The sequence below is a fragment of the Culex quinquefasciatus genome, chromosome 2 (genome assembly GCF_015732765.1).
Source record: "Culex quinquefasciatus strain JHB chromosome 2, VPISU_Cqui_1.0_pri_paternal, whole genome shotgun sequence".
NCBI lineage: Eukaryota > Metazoa > Arthropoda > Insecta > Diptera > Culicidae > Culex > Culex quinquefasciatus.
The window spans coordinates 179,883,218-179,906,078 of NC_051862.1; the positions used below are offsets into that span (position 1 = coordinate 179,883,218).

A 22,861-nucleotide genomic window follows, 5' to 3' on the forward strand; every position below is an offset into this window, starting at 1 on the left:
AAACCTTGAAGTTTCGACTTTTTTCTATGGGATGCCTCTTGCGCAAACGGTTCAAACGGATAAAAACAAGAGAAATCATGTTTCAATCATGCTAAGACATATTAGAACTCATAGTTTTTGCTGATACGCGTCGAATGAAGTCAAGATGAGCAAAATCCATAATAAAATGGAGATTTTATAAATGATTTTAGAATTAGCAAAAATACGATTTTTTGTACATTTTTACTCAAAATGCTCAAACTTCAACAACATGTAACTTTTGAACCCCGGGGTTTAGAGAGTTGGTCCGGAAGACTTTTTTTCATTTCTCGGCGAGATCTTTCGAAAAAAGTTGGTCCCGTTCGAGTACATCCTTGGACCAGCTCCCATACAAATTTGCCCATTCTCCTTTCATATTTTGTTGTAATTTTTGAAAAAAATCATTTGTATTGCATGATAGTGTGATACTAGTTAATAAAACAAAGCGTAGATTTTCATCAAAAGTGACCATTTATTTTCCTTTACAGTCTACCAGCTAGCTTAGATGCTATAAGAAACTTTGTCGTATAAAAAATATGGTAATAGTCAGTACTAATCCTAGTCTTTTGCGATTTCATCCGGCTTTGCTGACAATCGCACCATGCTGTTCGATGACCTAATTCAAATAAGTTACTAATAAATTACTAAACCACGCACTACCTTCAACGACGTTTGCAATGATTGAATGAGAAAATACTGTTATTTTTTTGTTATCTCCACAGCTGGTCATCCGTATGAACTCTGAATCATTTGCGCTTCTAAAACAGCGTGTACTGTAAAATTTACATCCATGGTAAATGATTGACCTCACTAACGATACTTCGATTACCCTAGTACCACTAACGTTTTATTTTAAGTACCCTACTTTAGTTCAGTTTGACTATTTACACTTCGTTCTGACCATTTCGTTTACTCCCCCGCTCAGGAAAACTCCTTTCCCATCACTTTCTCGATCCAAGGCACAAATTTCTGAATGTTGGTGTACACCCCGGGCAAATGTTCCCGCCCGCAGCCGATGCCCCACGAAACCAACCCGATCAGCGTCTTCCGCCCGTCCAGCGTCAGCGTCAACGGCCCACCGGAATCGCCCTGACAGCTGTCGCGGCCACCCTCCTTGTAGCCAGCGCACAGAAACACGTCGTGGATGGTTTCGCGCCGACCTGCGGCCCGGAACCACCGCTGGCAGCGATCGTTCGGTATCACCTCGACGTCCACTTCCTGGAAGTTTGTCGAAATGTATGGTTTTTGAATAAAAGTTAATTTCAAGAGGTAATACCTGCAACACTGAAGGAACTGTACTTTGGCCGTGCCGCGTTCGGCCCCAACCAGCCACGGTGGCCATCTTGCCCACCAGTTTGGTTTGCTTTGGCGGCAGACACACCGGTAAGATGTGCTGCCGGAAGACGACCTTGCGGTCCAGCTTGACCTGGAATAAATTTTCTTAAAACTGAAACTACACTTTGGTGTTTCCAAAAAACTTACCAGCGCAATGTCATTCCGGAAATCACTGGGCGAGTAACTCGGATGCACCTCCTTCCTCTCGATGCTGTACTCCTCGTGGTTTAACCGTTCTTCCTGATCTCGCACGTCCCACTCACCGAGCCGCACCTTTAGATTACTGTTGGGAGTCCTAGAAAAAAAAATCAAAGCACAGTTCAATAGATCCTTCAAACCCGCAAATCTCAACGGAATTCCGCTCCGCCAAAGGAACTTGGTTTGTTTACGTGGCCACGCAGTGAGCTGCCGTCACGACCCATCGGTTCGAAACCAGGGCGCCGCCGCAGCTGAGCTTCTTCGTCAGGAAGCCCGTCTTGATGAGCGCAGCCTGCCAGGGGTGCGTTCCGAAGCCCGTCGAGTGGCCGCCCACGATCCGGTTCGTGCGGGTGTACAGCTCGCCACAACCTGGAAGGAAAATGCGGTGGGGAGAAAAGAAGGGGGACTTTGTTAGGACTCTCTTGAAAATAACGGATTGTTAACAGGTTACCGGTGTTTCAGAGTACGGCTATTAACAATATAAAATATCATCTGTTTTTGAGAACAAAAAAAATATATAAAAAAATTCATAACAAGTCATGGTCTCAATATTTGAATGAAAAAGTGTTTTAAAATGCAATTTACACTGGTTCAGTTTTTTTTTTTATTTTGACTAGTTTTCAGAAAATGTAAGATTTAACGAAAACAAAAATTTTACCGAAAAAAAAAATACTTTTTCAAAAATCAAAAGATTTTTGAATAAACTCAAACTTGCTAAAAATGATACTAAACGCGGGGGATTGCATTTTTAATTGATTTTAGCTATTTTCGTTGACATTTTGTTTTTTTTGAAAAAAAAAACTTAAAATAAAATTTGTTCCAGCCTTATACAAATTTATATGGGGGAACTATACCCTTTCTCAGCCTATTTCTATTATCGGCCTATCAGCACTTTGATCATGAATTACAGCTTCCATAAAGTGTTTTTGACTGTTCCAAAGTAATAAATAGCTCAAATAAAAGTGAGCAAGCAACTGTCCATTGTTGATACATCTGAAAATTTTGATTTAATAGCGGAAAAAAGGCAAAAGTGATGAGAATCGGTCGAATGGCTTAGGGTGATTAAAATGGGTATATATCCCCTACATCTTAACTGAAACCCAAATTTGACCATAAAATACAAATTAACTTTTTATGAGAAAAGAATTTAAAATTTTAAATGAAAAAATAGAAAATTAGAAACTGAATAATTGGATAATCTAGAAGTTTGCTGTAAAATTAAACGACTGTGCTATCATGACGTATGTCTGAAAAAATACATATGATTAATTGGCTTAATAGTTCGACCATAAAAATATTGAAATCAAATTAAAATTGCTCCATTCTGTTTTTGTGATGAATTATTTATTTAGATGTTTGAACTTAAACGATTTAATTGCATAGTGACATAAATGTAGATTTTTTAATGGTCAAATACACATATTTTTTTATTGTGGGCGTTTTTGAAACCACCTTGAGCCCGGGATATTCAAAAATAACTAAAAAGCAGAAAAGATGTTTAAATCATTGAACTTTAAAAAAACAAAAAAGAAAAATCCATTACTGTTTAAATTTTTTTGTCGCAACTCGTTGCAAAACTTGATTATTTCCAGCATTTTTCGTACTTATCTAACATTGTAAACCTAGTTGGATAAATATAAGACTCTGAAAAAAATATTCCTTTTTGCAACATTTGCAGCACACACAGCGAAGGCTGTGTTATGTTACACTCCATAACAAAGAACTATAAAAAATTTGTTTCGGGGGGTAAAAAAATCCATTTCATTTCATAATAAAACTATATCTTTTATAAAAAGTAAAGAATTACTTTGGAACTGCTCATATTTGAAAAAAATGCAGAATCATACAGAAATAATTAAAATAATTTGCTTTAAAAAATAAAAGAATCCGTAAATTACAGTAATTATTCAAAATTAAAGCAGAAATAAAAAGAACTGCTTATATTTGAAAGAATTTTAAAACACACAGAAATAATTTTTTTTTGTATAAATAACTAAAAACGCAAAAATGTACAGAAATAATGTAAAATTATATGCTGAAAATTAATACTTGTTGTTTTTTATTTGATTTACGTGACTTTAACCTTCATAATGTTATTCATCACTTGAAAATTAAAAGAACCTATTTTTTTTAACCCATTCAGGCCTTCATTTTGCCATCATTAACTTAAAAAAATATTTTTTTGAAATACAGGCCTGAAAGGCCTCCCACAGAAATAATAAAGATTATTCCCTTTAAAAACTAAGAATGCTAAAATTCAGAGAATTTATTAAAAATTATATGATGAAAATTCATAGAAATGCTCTTGTTTTAAAAAATGCAAAAACTCACATACATAAAACAAATATATGCTGAAAATTTAAAGAACTGCTAATGTTCCAAAGAATACAAAAACTAACAGAAATTATACAACTTACATGAAAAACAAAGCAAGCAAAAATCACAGCAATTATTCCAAATGACATGATGAAAATTTAAAGAATTGCTCTCGTTTGAAGGAATGCAATAACTCACAGAAATGATATAACTTACATGAAAAACAAAAAAATGCAAAACAAACAATAATTGTTTATAAGTTTTATGCTCGGAAATTAAAAAAAACTGCTCATGTTTGAATGAATGCAAAAAACAACAGAAATAAAACAAATAACTTGCCTTAAAAAAAGAATGCAAAAAGTAACGGAAATTATGTAAAATAACATACTAAAAATTTAAAGAACTGCTCATGTTTGAAAAAATGCACTCAAAGGTATTGAAACCTTAAACGTTTGTACCTTCAAAAGGAAATATGAGAATAAAAAGTTAAATGGCTACAACTCATTATAAGCATCACAATAAAGCTTCTACAAATACTCTAAGTATTTCTCATTCTGCATTATCCACAAACCCTATGAATTCCTTGATGGCAGCGGTAGAGTGAAAAAAAAAACTTTAAAAAATGTATCTGCAGTTCCTGTGTATTTCCTTTAATACAATTTGTGTCAGTTTTATATAGCTTTGTACGATATTTTGTTAATTCGGCGAAACGTCCATTCGGCGAAATGACCATTTTGAATTCGTATACACTGAGCAGTTCTCTCAGATTTCGGTCATTCGATTTTTTTTGTATTTTTAATCCGACTGAAACTTTTTTGGTGCCTTCGGTATGCCCAAAGAAGCCATTTTGCATCATTAGTTTGTCCATATAATTTTCAATACAAATTTGGTAGCTGTCCATACAAAAATGATGTTTGAAAATTCAAAAATCTGTATCTTTTGAAGGATTTTTTTTATCGATTTGGTGTCTTCAGCAAAGTTGTAGGTATGGAGACAGACTACACTGTAAAAAAAATGATACACGGTAAAAAGAATTTGGTGATTTTTTTATTTAACTTTTTATCACTAAAACTTGATTTGCAAAAAAACACTATTTTTAATTTTTTTTATTTTTTGATATGTTTTAGAGGACATAAAATGCCAACTTTTCAGGAATTTCCAGGTTGTGCAAAAAATCTTTGAGCGAGTTATGATTTTTTTTATCAATACTGATTTTTTCAAAAAATCGAAATATTGGTCGCAGAAATTTTTCAACTTCATTTTTCGATGTAAAATCAAATTTGCAATCGAAAAGTACTTTAGTAAAATTTTGGTAAAGTGCACCGTTTTCAAGGTAAATCCATATTTAGGTGACTTTTTTGAAAATAGTCGCAGTTTTTCATTTTTTTAAATTAGTGCACATGTTTGCACACTTTTGGAAAAAATATTTTTGAAAAGCTGAGAAAATTCTCTATATTTTGCTTATTCGGACTTTGTTGATACGATATTTAGTTGCTGAGATATTGCAATGCAAAGGTTTAAAAACAGGAAAATTGATGTTTTCTAAGTCTCACCTAAACAGCCCACCATTTTTCAATGTCGATATCTCAGCAACTAATGGTGCGATTTTCATTGTTAATATATGAAACATTTGTGAAATTTTCCGATCTTTTCGAAAAAAATATTTTCAAAATTTTTAAACCAAGACTTACATTTTAAAAGGGCGTAATATTGAATGTTTGACCCTTTTGAAATGTTAGTCTTGGTTTAAAAATTTTGAAAATATTTTTCGAAAAGAGAAATTTACAAATGTTTCATATAACATTGAAAATCGGACCATTAGTTGCTGAGATATCGACATTGAAAATGGTGGCTGTTTAGGTGAGACAGAAAACATCAATTTTCCTGTTTTTAAACCTTTGCATTGCAATATCTCAGCAACTAAATATCGTATCAACAAAGTCCGAATAAGTAAAATATAGAGAATTTTCTCAGATTTTCAAAAATATTTTTTTCCAAAAGTGTACAAACATGTGCACTAATTTTAAAAAAATGAAAAACTGCGACTATTTTCAAAAAAGTCACCTAAATATGGATTTAACTTGAAAACGGTGCACTTTATCAAAATTTTACTGAAGTACTTTTCGATTGCAAATTTGATTTTACATCGAAAAATGAAGTTGAAAAATTCTGCGACCAATATTTCGATTTTTTGAAAATATCAGTATTGATAAAAAATTCATAACTCGCTCAAAGACACAACCTGGAAATTTCTGAAAAGTTGGCATTTGTCCTCTAAAACATATAAAAAAAAAAATAAAAATAGTGTTTTTGCAAATCAAGTTTTAGTGATAAAAGTTAAATAAAAAATCACCAAATTTTTTTACCGTGTATCATTTCCAGTGTAGTCTGTATACCTACAACTTTGCCGAAGACACCAAATCGATCAAAAATTCCTTCAAAAGATACAGATTTTAATTTTCAAACATCATTTTTGTATGGACAGCTGCCAAATTTGTATGGAAAATTATATGCACAAACTAATGATGCAAAATGGCTTCTTTGGGCATACCGAAGCCACCAAAAAAGTTTCAGTCGAATTAAAAAATACAAAAATTAAAATTGAAGAAAAAAGACCGATTTCGTAGAGAATTGCTCCACTACAAAAATCGATAACATTGTTGTTCCAAATCGAAAAAAAAATGTTGGCGATTTTGAAAACATTTCCATGTTGTCGAATTCATCAACACAAAGTTACTGGATTAGATTACAGAATTTCTATCATTGTGACATGGAAAAAAAAAAACTGATGTTATTTTCAATGTTTAATACCGTACAGCAAAACACCGCAGAATGATTCGAGAAGACCTGGAATTAGAATATTTATTGATTAATTAGAGGGTAAAAGATAGATTCCAATTTGCGAAAGTGTCAAAAGTGCCTTAAAGATATTGCGCAGTGCTGAGGTGTGTTGGTTCTGCCGCAGCGACAGAACAAGCGATAGACAACTACGAAGGGGTGGTGAAATGGTGGGTGGTGCAGGTATCAACAACTACAAGCCAATAGCCAATTTGACTCCGGTCAGCCGGTCGGGGTGCATCCAAGAAGAATAGATAGAGAGGTGTGGTGTGAAGGAGGAATTCACGGTGTACCGTTGTCGATTCCAAAGCCATCGTCCTCGTACTGGTTGGAACTTCCTCCGGATCCTCCTGCCTGGGGATAGCTGTAAATCGAGGGAGGTCGCACGTTGGAACCCCCACTTCCGGTGCCGCTGAAGATGTTTCCAATTCCTGGCGGTTGAGGTCCAACCGTGGGTCTCGTTCCGAAACTGAACGGCCTATCGCTGTAGATGGCGCTGGCCGTGGGACCTCCGTGGTGATGCCCATTACCAAGGTGGTTACTTTCGTAGCCCCAGTCCTGGGGAGGGGGGTTGTTCGTGCTGGTTACCACCGGGTACAGATGGTACGGAGGTTTCGGATTGTACCCGGAGTACACCGAGCTCTGTTGGATCGGGCGAGGACCTCCGGATGACGAAGATGATGACGATGAGGAGGAGGATGATGATGATGACGGTGATGGGTAAAAGTCGAACAGATTGATAATGTCACCTAAACGGGAAGATGGTGTTTGTGAAGGAGAGTTACAGTTAAGGGGAAGCGATGTTTTGGTAATGTTTTGGTTACGCTTCGTATGAAGGGGAGTGTCACACAGTGTAAAAGTGTAGTGAAAAATGATGAAGTGTTCAAGTGATCTGGAAAGTTCAACGCCCTCCCATAACTCATTATCGAAGAAATGCACGTCACATCACATACATAACATTCCACTTTGAGGGGGTGGCACTTTGCAAGGCTGTGTTGAAATGGAAAGTGTGGGAAAATGGTTTCACTTCCAGTGAGATTATCCGGCGAGCATGGAAAATTGCCTAGGAACTGAGAGTCACCGTTGAGTTGGTTGGTTGATTTGTGTGAAGGTTGTCTTATTCAATTGTCGATACAGCTCAGCAATGCAAACCCCCTTGGCTAATAAATTTCATAATTCAATCAACAATGCGTTGTGATCCATTTTTAGGCAACACTGCCAAAAATGAGCCAACTCAAAGTGCGCACGTTTGATTGTACCTAATTACGTAAAGTATCACCCACTCGGCGTTTTGCATTGTAAAGAGGTGAGCAGTTTACCAATTTACCTCACCCGTCGTCGTCATCGCCATGCATTGTTGTCTTGTCTTGTCTTCATGTGCGTTAAATCTAAAATGTGCCCTTTTTATATCTTACTCATTGCTTCACTTGCACAGTGGAGTTGAGTTTTTGTTGTAATTTATGGCTTGTGGTGTCACTTTTAAACTTCTACGAACAGCATAGAACAACGATTCACGGTTTCACATTTTTTAAATAAGTCCATAAAAATATATATAATTGCAACTGAAAAAAGTTTAAGTTTTGATTTGTCTGAATAGTGAGACTCTAACATAAAAGTGTAATTGAAGCTTGATTAATAATATTGTATGGAAAAATGATCAAGAAAGCTAAAAACCATTAAAATTTAATATTCCAAATAATAAATTATCAGACATGTTGAACGACATTTCACACATTTGTCACTTAACACCTTCCACTTGTTTTGACTTGTAGATCGCAATCTCAAACAAGTCACGGCTCAGATTCCACTAACTTTGTATCAACATGAAAGCCAACAGCATCGTCAAGTTATTCAACAAACCTCAGACAAGGTTAGCGGCGCGGGCTTGTGCTTTATGGACCATGCCGCCCCGACTGAATTGAACGCATCTGTTCACGCTCTGTCTGAATCGACACCTCGGTTGAAAAATGGACCGATACGGCCCAGAATCCGCTAAATATTTTGACGGCTTAATTTATGTGCATTTTTGCCTAGGAGGAGGGGTGTGTGAATTGGGCGTTTTAAACTATTTAGAGCGCTGTTTAGTGCGTAACTGGAGCGCAACCAAAAGTTATGATTTTGTTGAGCAATTAATAACGCCGGCATTGAGATGGATAAAATTGTTGAATTTTGTGAAAATTAATCGATTATGAGTCGAGTCGAAACGGTTTCGTCAGCGGTCAACAATGGGAGTAGAAATTGTTTCGAAATTAATTTGTTTTTATTTCCTTTTTGTTATTTAACTGATTGATGAAATATGCATTTTTATTAATAATTTGGAAAAACTTCCTATCCATATTCATTGCTTGTATTAACCCTCTATCATAATTAGGGAATATTTGAAAAAATATCTTTGATGATTTTGAGTTTTGACCCAGAAGGAGGGTAACCGTATAAATTAGAGCAACACATGTCTCATGGTGAGAAACATTGGAAAGTGATAAACATTGAATAAAGAAGTTGATTAGCGAAAAAATTGTGCACTGTATTCCGCCGGGGAATTGAACCCCGTTCTATCTCATACCGTGAGAAAGCATCAACGATCTGCCAACGGAACCAAACCACCGTGCTGAGAGGCGACCTCTTAGAACGTGATCTGTTTCTACTGGGTAATCGTATGACATTTGTTCCATGTCTCCGACGCAACCATAACACCAATTCTTTCGCTCTTCTATTCCCGAGCATGGGTAAATAACAAGGGAAATGCGTAATAATACCTTTCTCTGGTATCAATACCAAATTTTGGTATTCCTGGACCCTTAAAAATTTGTCTTAAGGATTATGCAAGAGCAAAATGTGCTATCATACCAATTTAAGGTATTGTTTTGATATTGCAAAATTGCCGAATTTGTCAATGGTCGAACACCACATTTTGGTATTATTTTGGTATTACAGTATTTTATCAAATTCCTCTGAAACTATGGGAAAATTTTGACCAATTTTGACAAAATAATTAATTTTGCTCTAAAATGATGTCTCAAAGCGAATGCTTTCATTGAAAACCGGAAATTTCAAACTTGATTTTAAACATTTTTGATATACCCCCTACAGAAATGACTTGAAATTGTGGAAAATGTTTTAAGTCAGGATGGCACATTTTGGTATTATTTTGGTATTAAGGTGTTATATCAATTTCCTCTGAAACTATGGAAAAATTTTGACCAATTTTGACAAAATAATTAATTTTGCTCTAAAATGATGTCTCAAAGCGAATGCTTTCATTGAAAACCGGAAATTTCAAACTTGATTTTAAACATTTTTGATATACCCCCTACAGAAATGACTTTGAAATTGTGGAAAATTTATTAAGTCAGGATGCCACATTTTGGTATTATTTTGGTATTGAAAAGTTTCATCAATTTTCTCTGAAACTTTGGATTTTTTTAAATTTTTGGCGAGATAATTAATTTTGCGCTAAAATGACTTGAAACCCAAAAATGTTAAAGCTGATTTAAATTTTTTTTGTGATATACCCACTTATATTTTTTTCAAAAACGTTGAAATTTCTCTAAGTTGGGATAACCAAATACTTTGAAAAACGAGTCAATCAACAGATTATTGAATTTTGGTGAATTTCAATCCAGTTTCATTTTAATAATACTTATTTTTCAATCTTGTTAATATTCAGAATCTTCAAGAACTTCAAGCACAGGCCGTTCATCAATGACAAATGCATTCAATGTGGTGAAGAATATCACTAAAAACAACATGGAATCATCAGGTGAGTAGATTTGCCTGTTTCATATGGATCATTTCCGTTTTTTCACTAACTGCAACTGCTGCACTAAAAATGGTATGAAAATAGCAAATTTTGGTATTACTTGTGCAAATACCAGCGACCAAAATGTGCTCTTGGTTGCCCAGTAATAGATGGTAAAATACCATGAAATCATACCAATATCATGTTTGTGGAAGACCACAGGAATACCAAAATATGATTTTCCAAGGGCGCGGGAATACCTAAAATTAAAACCATGACAATACCAAGTTTTGGTATTCAAGCAATAGTCAAAAAAACCAGAAGACCTCAACTTGGTATTGAAATGATTTTATTTTGTGGTATTATTTTACCTTTGGAATAACATGGTTTGGTATTGTTGTGCCCTTCCACATACAAGCTTTTGGTATGATTTCATGGTATTTTACCATCTATTACTGGGCAACCAAGGGCACATTTTGGTCGCTGTTATTTGCCCAAGTAATACCAAAATTTGGTATTCCCGTGTTATTTACCCCTGCTCGGGTTATGTCAATTTCTCTCTCTTTCCATGACCCTAATGAACAACGACACAAATGCTTCTAAAAATATACTTGATCCACAAGGATCTCGGAGAGCCACTGGAAAGAGAGAGAAATTGACATAATAGAAGAGCGAAAGAATTGGTGTTATGGTTGCGTCGGAGACATGGAACAAATGTCATACCCAGTAGAAACAGATCACGTTCTAAGAGGTCGCCTCTCAGCACGGTGGTTTGGTTCCGTTGGCAGATCGGTGATGCTTTCTCACGGTATGAGATACAACGGGGTTCAATTCCCCGGCGGAATACAGTGCACAATTTTTTCGCTAATCAACTTCTTTATTCAATGTTTATCACTTTCCAATGTTTCTCACCATGAGACATGTGTTGCTCTAATCTTTGATGACTTTGTCTACGAAAAATACAATTTTCTATAATTTGTTCTATTTGATGTATTTTTGTTTGCATTTCTCTGGTTTAGTTTTTTTACTAGCCCTATTTTACAAGCTGTTAAATTAACCATTTGTCTGTTTTTCACAATTATTTGTAAAATTTATATGAAAAAAATAACTCGCTTTGCGATATTTTGTTTTTTTTTTTTTTAAATTAAAAATGATCTGCACGTGCGGCTGTATTTATGAAATTAATTTTGGTTTTTTTTATTTGGCTGAAACTTTTTTGGGGGCTTTCATAAAACCATAGAAAACATTTAGCATCATTGGTTTTTCCATACATGTCTTCGTACAATATGAGCAACTATCTATACGAAAATGGTATGTAAATATGCGACGATCTGTATCAACAAGGTTGCAGTAGACTATGAGGAAAATTTATTAAAAAATAGTTAAACACCACAAAAAATACTTTCCTATTTTTTTTTGCAAGCTGTGTGATTTTAGAAACATTTTCTATGATACATGTGTTTTTTTTTAAATCACGATTTCTGAGAAACATTGCAATTGTACTCGAACTGTATGCAAACATATTTTTTAAAGTATATGAAACCAAATTCGTCTTTCTCTGTTAACCCTCTACTGCCCAAATATGTTTTTCGAAAAAAATATTTTTCCCGTGTTTAGGAGCTCATTTTGAGCAACTTTTGTTCTACGAAAAATTCTAATTCTCTCGTTTTTGTTTTTCTTGTTTTTTTTTTGGTATTTTAATTTGCCTTTTTCTTGTTTAGTTTATGTTTGTTTTTGGTAGTATTTGGTCTATTCTACCACCTCCTAGCATTACATTTAGCCTGTCTAGTTTTTTCATGTGTTTACAGCCACTTTTAAAATGTTTTGCTAGCTCTAGAATGGCACCATTATTATTTAAATTGAAAAAAAAAGTGCGTAGAGGCATAGTTTGAGGCACTTCAAAAATTACTGTACAGTCATGCCTCGGTTTGCACGCCTCGGTTTTGCACCGTTCATCTGCCTCGGTTAAGCACGGCCCAGTGCTTAACTGAAGCACAGAGCTTATGGGATTTTGGCTATATGGGAGACATTGGCTTTAATCGTATGAAAAATCATGCAAACATCAAAAATTTATAGTGTTTTGGAATCGGGATGATGTCAGCTATCCATTAAAATTATGATTTCATGAAAATTTTCACAAAAATACGTATTTTTCCTGTATTTCGAAAATGCATTTTTTTTTTCTCTAAAGGATCCAAAAATATATTGTTATTGCAATATGGGTATCAAATGATCAGGTTAATTTCATACATTTCGGATGTAATAACAATATTTTTAGAAAATACTCCAAATTTTCACAAAACTACGTTTTTTCGAAAAAATACTCAAAATTTCAATTTTTACAATATGGGTATCAAACGATCGGGATTTTTGCATACATTTCAAATGTAATAACAACATTTTTAGAAAATACTCAAAATTTTCACAAAACTACGTATTTTCGAAAAAAAATACTCCAAATTTCCGTTTTTACAATGTAGGTAAAGAACGATCGGGATTTTTTGATACATTTCGAATGTAATAACAACATTTTTAGGAAAATACTCAAAATTTTCACAAAACTACGTAATTTTGAAAAAAAAAACTCAAAATTTCCGTTTTTATAATGTGGGTATCAAACGATCGAAATTTTTTCATACATTTCGAATGTAATAACAATATTTTTTGAAAATACTTAAAATTTCACAAAACTACGTATTTTTGTAATTTTTTCAAAATTTCAGTTTTTACATTATGGGCATCAAATAATCAAATCATTTTTTTTTCTAATAAACGTAGTTTTGTGAAAATTTTGAGTATTTTCATTTTTTAATAACTTTCTAAATGTATTAAAAAATCCCGATCGTTTGACACCCACATTGTAAAAACTGAAATTTTGAGTATTTTTTTTCGAAAATACGTAGCTTTGTGAAAATTTTGAGTTTTTTCAAAGAATATTTTCATTACATTCGAAATGTATAAAAAAAATCCCGATCGTTCGATACCCACATTGTAAAAATGGAAATTTTGAGTATTTTTTTTCGAAAATACGTAGTTTTGTGAAAATTTGAAGTATTTTCTAAAAATGTTGTTATTACATCCAAAATGTATGAAAAACCCTGATCATTTGATACCTATATTGCAATAACAATATATTTTTGGTTTCTTTAGAGAAAAAATGCATTTTCGAAACACAGGAAAAATACGTATTTTTGTGAAAATTTTCATGAAATCATAATTTTAATGGATAGCTGACATCATCCCGATTCCAAAACACTATAAATTTTTGATGTTTGCATAATTTTTCGTATGATTAAAGCCAATGTCTCCCATATAGCCAAAATCCCATAAGCTCTGTGCCTCGGTTAAGCACGCCTCGGTTTTGCATCCCCCATAACTTTTTTAAAACATTGTCAAAGTCACTTCCTACCCTAAAATTAAAAAAAATAAGGGTTCTTCTTTCCAATGCTTTTTAAAGATCAAAAATTGGTTGAAACCTTATTTTTTGGCGATTTTTTAGATCAAAACCCGTTTAGAGGCGAGGTTTGGTTGCTGAGGGTTAAAGTAATTTGAAGGTTTATTTTATGATGAAAAAAGTATATTTATGATTTTTTTAGCAGTGTCTATGTACATCCATTTCAATTTTTTTAGATGGCTGCGAATATTCTTTACAATTTCACTTTTGGACTGTGAAAATCGTAAAATTTTAGCGCAGATATGCTTTGCAAAGAATTGAGATTGAGAAAATGAAATTTTCTAAGCTTTCCCAAGTGGCGTTCCGAAAAAGGAACATTTTTGAAATAATTGAATCTATCGAATAAAAATATTGAAAAAACTAAATTCAAGCTGAACATTTCATAAGGGTCCAAATATGTTTTGAGCAATTTTTTTCAGATTATATTTTTGAAAAGATGATTTTTTTTTGTTAATCCAAAAAACACCCTTTTGATGGGATTCTAAGAGTTGAAGTCGATGTTTCGCCTTTTGTAATTTCAAAAATCAAAACAATCTAGAAAATTATCAAAACATCATTTATTAAAATAACAATTATCAAAATCCAACACAAACTTGAAAATTATAGCAATCATTTGATCGCTGAGTAGATTTAGATTCAATCATTGAAATCGTGAAAATCGACCACCAGAGAGTTGACTGTTTTCTCAAGTTAAGTTTAGTTTTTGGTATATTTTAATATCAATTTATAAATGACCATCTACACAAAAATATCAAAATTATTTATTTAGCCGCTTTAAAACTAGATCCATTTGTTACAAGTCAAGATGCTAAAGTTGTTTCACATACTGTAGTCCGCTGAAAAGGTCATTGACTTGAGCTCTTTTTTTTCTATTTGAGCAAAGAAAAATGTTTCTAATAGCTTGCACTCACGCCATCATGCTTATAGTGCTAATTCCAGCTATAAAAAGAAGCTTCTACCATTATCGTACAATCTTGAAAATGCATTCTCCTCCCTCCAAGCATTACGCTGCATGATTTTCTCCACTGGTGATAATGATTATCAAATTCTCATCTCATTAAGGTGAGAAATCTTTTTGCTCGTCATCGTGGTCACGGTTCGTTTCCAGTCTGTTGCAACCTCGAACCACCAAACGGAAGTTCCCCAGAGGACGTTTGAGGAAAGTATTTTAGCTGATGTCTTCATGGAAAAGTCCCTCCACAGAATGAGGTAACACAGCGATTTTCGTCAAATTATTCACATTAGACCGCGCTTCACGGTGAACGAAAGCGAAATTTTCGGTAATGATGGCGGATGACATTTTTCGCTTCGAACCAGAGGTTCGTCGCCGTAACCAAGTCTCTTTTTGTCAGTGGGGCAGACTTCGTTCAGGAAAAACCGCAAATGTTTCCACTTTTTGCGTGCAATTTTCCGCCAGCAGCAAATTTGCCCTTTCTTCTGCCGATTACTGCGTGGACAAGAAGAAGAGAGGAAGAACCCAGAAGTAAGTTAAAACAAATGAGGTAACATTTTTCGAAATGATAATGAGAGTGGCCCTGTTCACTTTGGGTTGATGATTGTGTGAAAATGGCTCTGCCATTGCTGAGTTCGCTGATGATGATGATTTTCATGATTATTTCCATTATTACCGAGTGCAGTGAAAAACGAAAAATAAAAAGGCGGAAACTGAAGTTGCGTCTCAAACTTGGAGCATTTTTTTCTCACAAAACAAACACAGACATTCAAAAGTAGTGAAAGATGAAGAAACAAAAAGAAAAAAAGCCCAGATTTGCCGACTGATAAAAGTGAGTGTGGCCATATTTGTTGCAATTGTTGAGATGTTGTTTTCGATGACGGTTGAAGCCGAGGGTAAAATGGCAAAAAAAAACAATGGCCCACTTCCGAATTAAGTTAAGTGGTTTACGCCACCGTTGCGTAACTTGAGTCTTTCTCTGAAATGAAGTCACGAAGAGTTGGACGGGTTTCCACGATCGACGCCAGTGCGTGATGACCGAAAATTGGAGCACTCGGACGCCGGATTTCGGTTGACCGTGACTCAATTATGTAAAGAGTGTTTTGGTTTTGCTGCACTGAGATAATTTTTTTTTTAAATAATTTTTGGGTGTTTTAAAAAATCTACACATTGAAGTTATTTGGTCGTCAATCAAAAATGTAATACTTAAAATTTTTGTTATGTCAAAATTCAAAATCTTCTTCTACAGAAAAAAAATCTCATTGATTTGGAATCTTCAGCAAAGATGAAGGGCAATTAATATATAATTTGTTGCTCCCAAAATAAAACCTTTCAAAGTTTTTAATATTATCAAATTCGAAGGAAAAACCCCTAGCAATTGACGTTAAAAAAACAAAACTGAAATCGAAAGTAAAGCCAAGCTTCTACTGGTCCAACCCATAGGTCAATTAACTCTCTAGTCAATTTGAAATAACCTGAACGAAACACAGCCTTCCATCTCAACCAAACGCACTCGAAGCCTGTGACAGATTTGTGGTTTTTCTCGCGGTTATTTCATTCATTCTTCTCGCCGGCTGGGTTGCCTTTCTCCCTTTTTTTTGCTCAAATTATGCTCAATCAATCGTGTAACGTGATTTCGTGTTGCTGGTGATGCTGATGCTGATTGTGACTTAAGTAGGAGCCAAAAAGTGAAATTTTCCAATGAACCACGCATATTAGCCATTGTTGCATTGTTGTCGTCGTTTGGGGAACTTTGGTCTCTTGTCTCTGTCTCACGGGGGTTAAGTATGCTCATTATGTTGGTCTCGGTTTCCTAAAGGGCAGACATTTTTTAGCTGCTCTCTAGTTGGATGAGGTTGCGAGGCGATACTTGGCACACCCGACATTCTCCTACGCGCATACTCACTGGCGTTGTGGACGGCACCCTGTTCCGGATCGGGCTCCACTTGAGGTTCCCGGTCGATGCAGCAGGACCAGATCATGCCGCCGGAGCAGAGGTCGACCGGCTTTCCCCCACCCAGGACGCAGGATATCGAGAGGCCACACTCGAATTTGCGACCTTTGTGGCGACACGTCTGGGGGATCACTGGAAGTAATTGAAGAGAAAAAGGAAAATTAGTTTCAAATTTCCCAAGTAGGTACCACAAACAGCTCAAACTTGTTATGCATTCAAGTTGAGTAACACAAATGTCCAATTAGTGGTGCATACACGGACTTGTTGGGACCCAGTGACCCAGTAAATGGACTGGAACAGATGGGCTTGTGTGGTCTACCTTGAATGTTATTATTTTCCTTTTTTCGGAGCTTTTCGCTTGTTTGCATGGTGATTTACGCGCATAGCAGTTTATTTGGCGAGCGCAACAAGTTGCAAAACTAACGTTGCCACTTGTTACGTGATTGTAAGGGAAAAGTGTAAACAGAGTGTACGTACGGATCATCGGAGAGTTCATTGCATGTTTATGATGGTTTTATTACTCTGAACATGGGTGAAAAGTTTGTTTGTAACACGAAAAGGGCTGTAACAATTATGTAACAACAAACCAATCGTACACTGAAAGAAAAAAAACAATGACAAAATTAATCAAATTTCTTTACATAATTTGTGGTTTGAAACAAAGCTTTTATTAAAATATCAAGGATTTTTTTTTTCAAATGATGATCTCTTTATCTGAGTTCTAACCTAGTTAAATTAGGCATGACAGCATTTTTTTTAACTATTTCATTTTAAAATTGTTTTGTTTTTGATAAAAAAGTGGTTTTATAAAAGAGTGCAAGATGTTATCAAGAGTCCAACAGCAAGACAAATCCACGACAAAATAAATCGAATTGATTCCTACGTATATTCAAAGATTCCACAAAAAATATCGTCGCTTTAACGACAAAAATATTGAACACAGAGCTTATAAATGCAATTCATGTCCAGAACATGTTTTTTTCAGGTACTTTTGTACTCGACCCTCAATGTTTTTTGTGTATATGGAGCCAGTTGCACTTCAGAATGACATTTGAGAAGGGCGTAAGTTATTTCAATATTTTTGTTTTTCATTATTTTATATATTACTGTATCTCATCAAAAATTGCTCTAAGACAAACTTGTATAAACTTTTAAGGTTGAAAGTTTGGGTTGATTTATTAAGAGGTTACATACATGTAAATTGGAAAACAAATGTTAAGGGTTGGTATGAGCAAACACTAAAACTTTTTTTCAAATTTGTTTTCAGAACATTAAAATAAACATTTTCAACTATTACCAAATCAGATTTGAAGATACAGCTATTCGAAGTTATCAGTTACAAAAAAACGGGTGCCACGATATTTCAACACTGCTTTGACCAAATCGGCACAAAATTTTAGTGAAGACTCATTGAACCGGTCCTGTGTGGATGACGAAGGCCAATTTTCAACAAGTTTATTTTTAAAAAGATTATCATATTATGTTGTTTTCCATATAAAAAATCAACAGTTTTTGATTTTTGTAATTTAAAAAAAAAACTTAATTTCAAAGTCGGGCTTTGTCATGCACACGGTATTTGCCTTGAGAGTTCTCACTTCAAATTTCAGCCAATTTGGTCCATCTCATCTCGAGATAGCGTGGCACCCGTAAATCAACTCTGTATTTAGAGAAAATAACACCCACAAAGTTTGCAAATTCGCTTTGCGCATGGCAAAACTTTAAACTTAAATCGTCTTCTACTCCCTTTAATAATGAAATATCTTTATGAACGTCCAATTTCCCGTCCCGGGAAAAAAATTCCCGGGATTTCCCGCAAAAAAAATATTTCCCGTTTTCCGCGAAAATTGTAAATTTCCCGGGATTTCTCGAAATTCAAGCAAGAGTATTAATTTTCTCAACTTTCTGCCACATTTTTTTAGATTAAAAAAATTAAAGAACTCAATTTTATTTACTGTTCTTATTGAGCTTATCAGTTTGCCTGGAAACTTCATGTCAAGGTTTATTTCAGATAATATAAATTTCTGAAGCATTCACAACTGGGAATAGATCTTATTTATTTGTTTGTGCATCAAAAATTACGACATTATGGAATGAAAATAAACGATAATGATTTTGTTAAGTATTTTAAACGAAAATTGTTGTTATATCGTTTGAAAATAAGGTACCCCTTCCCACCAAGATCAACATAGAGTTTTTTAACGTTTTACGATTGGATGAAAATTTAATTGGTATCATTAAATGTCGCAAAGAGGATTGTGCAAGAATAATAAAGTATGAGCTAGAGCTACCAAGGGCGTAAGAGGTAAGAGGTTCAAGTATGAAACTACTAAACTACTATTTTTTGTAATGAAAATTCTTGTAACCGAAGTCATTTATTATGCTGAATTGTTGAAAAATCATTAAAAAAACTTCTTCGTATTAATAAAAGGTGCACAAAAGATACAAACACGTTTTAAAAACTAGCTCCAAATATTTGAAAACTTTGAGTTGTGATTGCATAAAAATTTTATTTCAAGTGAAAAAAGCAGATTTTCTACTTAATTTCAATGCTTATCTATTTATTCATGAGCACAAACCAATAAGATTTGTTCTGCTTAAAATATTTGTCATGAAAAACATAATTTCTGTGTTATATATTTTTTCTTGATTCCAACTTAACTATCAATATTATATTTAACCATTTTCTCTCAAACTGGTCACAAAAACCAATTAAAATGTAATTTTATGGTTTTGGAGCATGGATTCATTTTACCTGTGTTCCTCCCAAAAAAAACTAATCATTATTTTTTCAAATATTCTGTCCGAATCAAAATCAATAGATTACTTTTGAGTTTATGCTTCTTAACCCTTTCAGGCCTGGTGGTCCATATATGCCTCAAAAATCAAAATTTTCTTAAGCAGCCTTTAATTGTCGTATGGTTCTCAGGATCATTTACCCATCATTAAGTAAACTTTTTTTTTAAATTCATGCCGGAAAGGGTTAATGAATAAAAGTGCGCAGTAACTTTTCATCCATTTTTAAATAACCCAGATAACTAAGATTAAATGAACCATTTTTATGCATTGTGTCCATTGTCTATAGCGTATATGCGACCAAAAAAAACTATTTTTAAGGTACATTTGTTAGAAATTTTTCCATTTCCTATTTGAAAACAAACGTATTATTGTATTTTAAAATCTTTATAATTATTTTAAAATCCATGCCTGGTTAAAATTAAATAATTTGCTGATACCAAAAAAATAAAAGATAATAAAAAAAGATATTTTCAACCTTCAATTAAAAATGATTTGCATTTTTCTTTGCCTTTTTTTTTTTATTTAATAATAACACTGACCTACAAAAATTGTTAAAATGTCGCTGTCCCATATAGGCAAAAATTGCATGCAGTATGTGGGAGTAGCGAACAGCACTAATTCTCCATTCTCGTTGGAGAAAAACCGTTCGTCCCAGCCAAAATATTTTTGAAAAATTCAAATTGCCTATGTTTCTGGGGACCCCAAACTTCATGCTTCCCCTCTAGTTTAGCCTGCGCAGAAATTTTGTTGGTCGGTGTAATTTATTATTTTAAAAAGAGTGTGAAATATATATATCGTCAACCTTTGTGGATCAATCGGACCGCGCGCTGGACTCGCAATCCAGAGTTTGCTGGTTCGAATCCCGCGGTGGGCGCTCTAAAATTCTAATGTTTTAAAATGCTTTGTACACTAGTTCAGTTGTTTTGCAATCATTAGTTTTCAAAAAATGTAAGATCTGACGAAAACAAAAGTTTTAGAAAAAAAAACATTTTGCGATACTAAACATCGACAATTTTCAAAAATTCAAAAGAATTTTTTTAAAGCAACCCAAGCATGCTAAAAATTATTCTAAACGCAGGGGAATGCATTTTTAATTGATTTCAGCTGATTGCACTTCAATTTCCATTGAAATTTAGAAGTTTTTTGAAAAAAATATTATTTTTGCCCCCTGATTTTTCTGGTCAACATTGAAGAGGAGGGGAGACAAAAACTGTAAATAAAATTTATACTAGCCTAAGTGAGAAGGAAAAAATGCCAAATAAGTTTCCTTAAGGTGAAGCCGTGAAAACACTTACATTTTTTAACATCATTCTAAAATGTTCTGTATTTAACTTAGATTAATTCATTCATCTGTACCAAATTGAATCAGCAGTTGCGCCCTATTGGAAGCCAGTGAAGGAATATTGGATCTAATGCAAATGCATCTCAAAATGTAAAAAAAATAACTAAAGGTACTGTACCTGTGCTAAACTTGCTGGGATTCCTATCTAGATAGTGCAATAGAGCACATGGGCATCGAAATTGATGACGATTACCACAACTTTACAAGGAATAGGAATTATCACGACTTGTTGAAGGAATTTTGTCAATATAATTACAGCGAAGAAAATTTATATATTTGAATTAACAAATCATGACACTGATAGCCGGCGTCATTTTAATTCCATTCTGTTAATTGATTAAAGTGATTTAATGAATTTCTAAATTATTTGAAAAAATAATACTCTCGTCTCAAAATCATTATAAATAGTAGATCTAGGGTTTATTTCTTGAAATTTATTTTGCCTGAAAGAGCAATTGGCTAGCATAATCTAAACTAAAATATAAATTAAATAATAAAAAAAATCGCTGAGCACCCCTGCCTAAAATCTTGTAAAGGTTGTTGAGTTTAAAAAAAAATGTTATCAAACTTTTTTAAAATATTCTAGTTTATTCTAATTTCAAGAATTTATCATTGTCAATTAAGACCAAAAAGATCATAGCTCAAAAGGACAAATTTTGATCCTGTGTTGAGCCGCAGAAAGTTATCGACCCAGTTCATCGCATATACGTAGTCTATGGTTCACTTGAGGTGAATTCTGAATATTACATTCTGAATAGGGAAAGCAGTTTCTAGAGCACTCAGGCATCACAAAATAATGAAAAATTCGATTATTTGTCCATAACGCAAAATTTCCCAAGATAATTCAAACGCACGCCCAAAATTCTCAGCTTGACATACTTCTCCCCAACAGATCCATGATCGAGTTCGGTCCATATTCCACGTTGTTCCCGCTGAACGACTGCCGCTTCCCGAGCGCATCCAGTATCAGTATGTCCTGCTCCTGCTGCGCCGAGTGTGTCCTCTGCTGTGCCTCCACTCCAACACCTTCCAAACTGTGCACCAAAATCACTGCAGCCACCAAGACGAAACCACTTCCAAACACTTTCCGTTTACTCCCAGCTATCTGCTGGGAGATCTGCGCCACCCTCCTCCGCTGCTGCTTCCAAGTCATCGTCGTGCTGAGTTATGAAATCGTTATGCAAAGGCTTTTTTCGGGAACCTGTTTCTTCACTTGCACTGCTTTCCGTTCCCAAAATGATGGCGTGACTCGTTTCAGGTCATATTTTTGCACTGGAGAACTTCAACTAGATTCACTTTCTTCAGGTGATTTGCAAAAGAAAACTCCGACAAGATCACTTGAACACCCTCACTTTTATGTGGACAACTGCAAAGAAATCCATTAACTAGGAGGTGATTACAACGTAAGTTCCTCCAAATCGCCTTCCAACAGTGATCCCGGGGATGCCAATGAACCCGGCTAATACCCCCTCGAACGGGTTGGAGACCTGAGAATCTTTTCTCTTCTACCTTCCCACACCGGAGACCACAACGCCACTAGACGACGAACCCCCTTTGCAACGGCTAATTTCACTTTCAATACGACGACTGCTTCTGCTGAAGGTCCCCACACAGAGATCACGGCCTCCGTAACTTCATGCCGTAACGTCAACGCCACCGCTTTCAGGTTGGCTGAGCTTCACCCTGCGGTTCAGAGTAGGTTCCGGTTCTTTGTGTTTCACCTGTGTCACTAACTTGCGCGCGCGCCAAGGGCACTTTCTTCCGAAACTCCCCCACCCTGAGCACAACTTGAATCAAAGTGAGCACGACGACGACGACGCGAGACTTGAGACCCCCCGAAGCAGTGTGGCCTGACCACGCTGGCGGTTGACGGTGAACTGAAGCGCGATGCGCCCCAAGGGTCTCTGGCTGGGTCTGTT

At 34.8% G+C, this 22,861-nt stretch overlaps 1 protein-coding gene across 1 annotated transcript in view; it reads right to left on the reverse strand.

Moving 5' to 3' along the window:
- Nucleotides 1-474: 474 nt before the first annotated feature.
- The window catches only part of LOC6043175 (serine proteinase stubble), a 55,840-nt gene continuing 33,453 nt past the window's right edge, over nt 475-22,861 (reverse strand). Inside the window, exons 3-7 of the mRNA XM_038257069.1 lie at nt 16,757-16,936; nt 1,743-1,920; nt 1,501-1,648; nt 1,295-1,444; nt 475-1,236 (exon numbers count right to left, since the gene is read on the reverse strand). Coding sequence (XP_038112997.1) covers nt 940-1,236; nt 1,295-1,444; nt 1,501-1,648; nt 1,743-1,920; nt 16,757-16,936 — 953 coding nt within the window. The 3' untranslated portion in view covers nt 475-939. The remainder of the gene's footprint in view (nt 1,237-1,294; nt 1,445-1,500; nt 1,649-1,742; nt 1,921-16,756; nt 16,937-22,861) is intronic.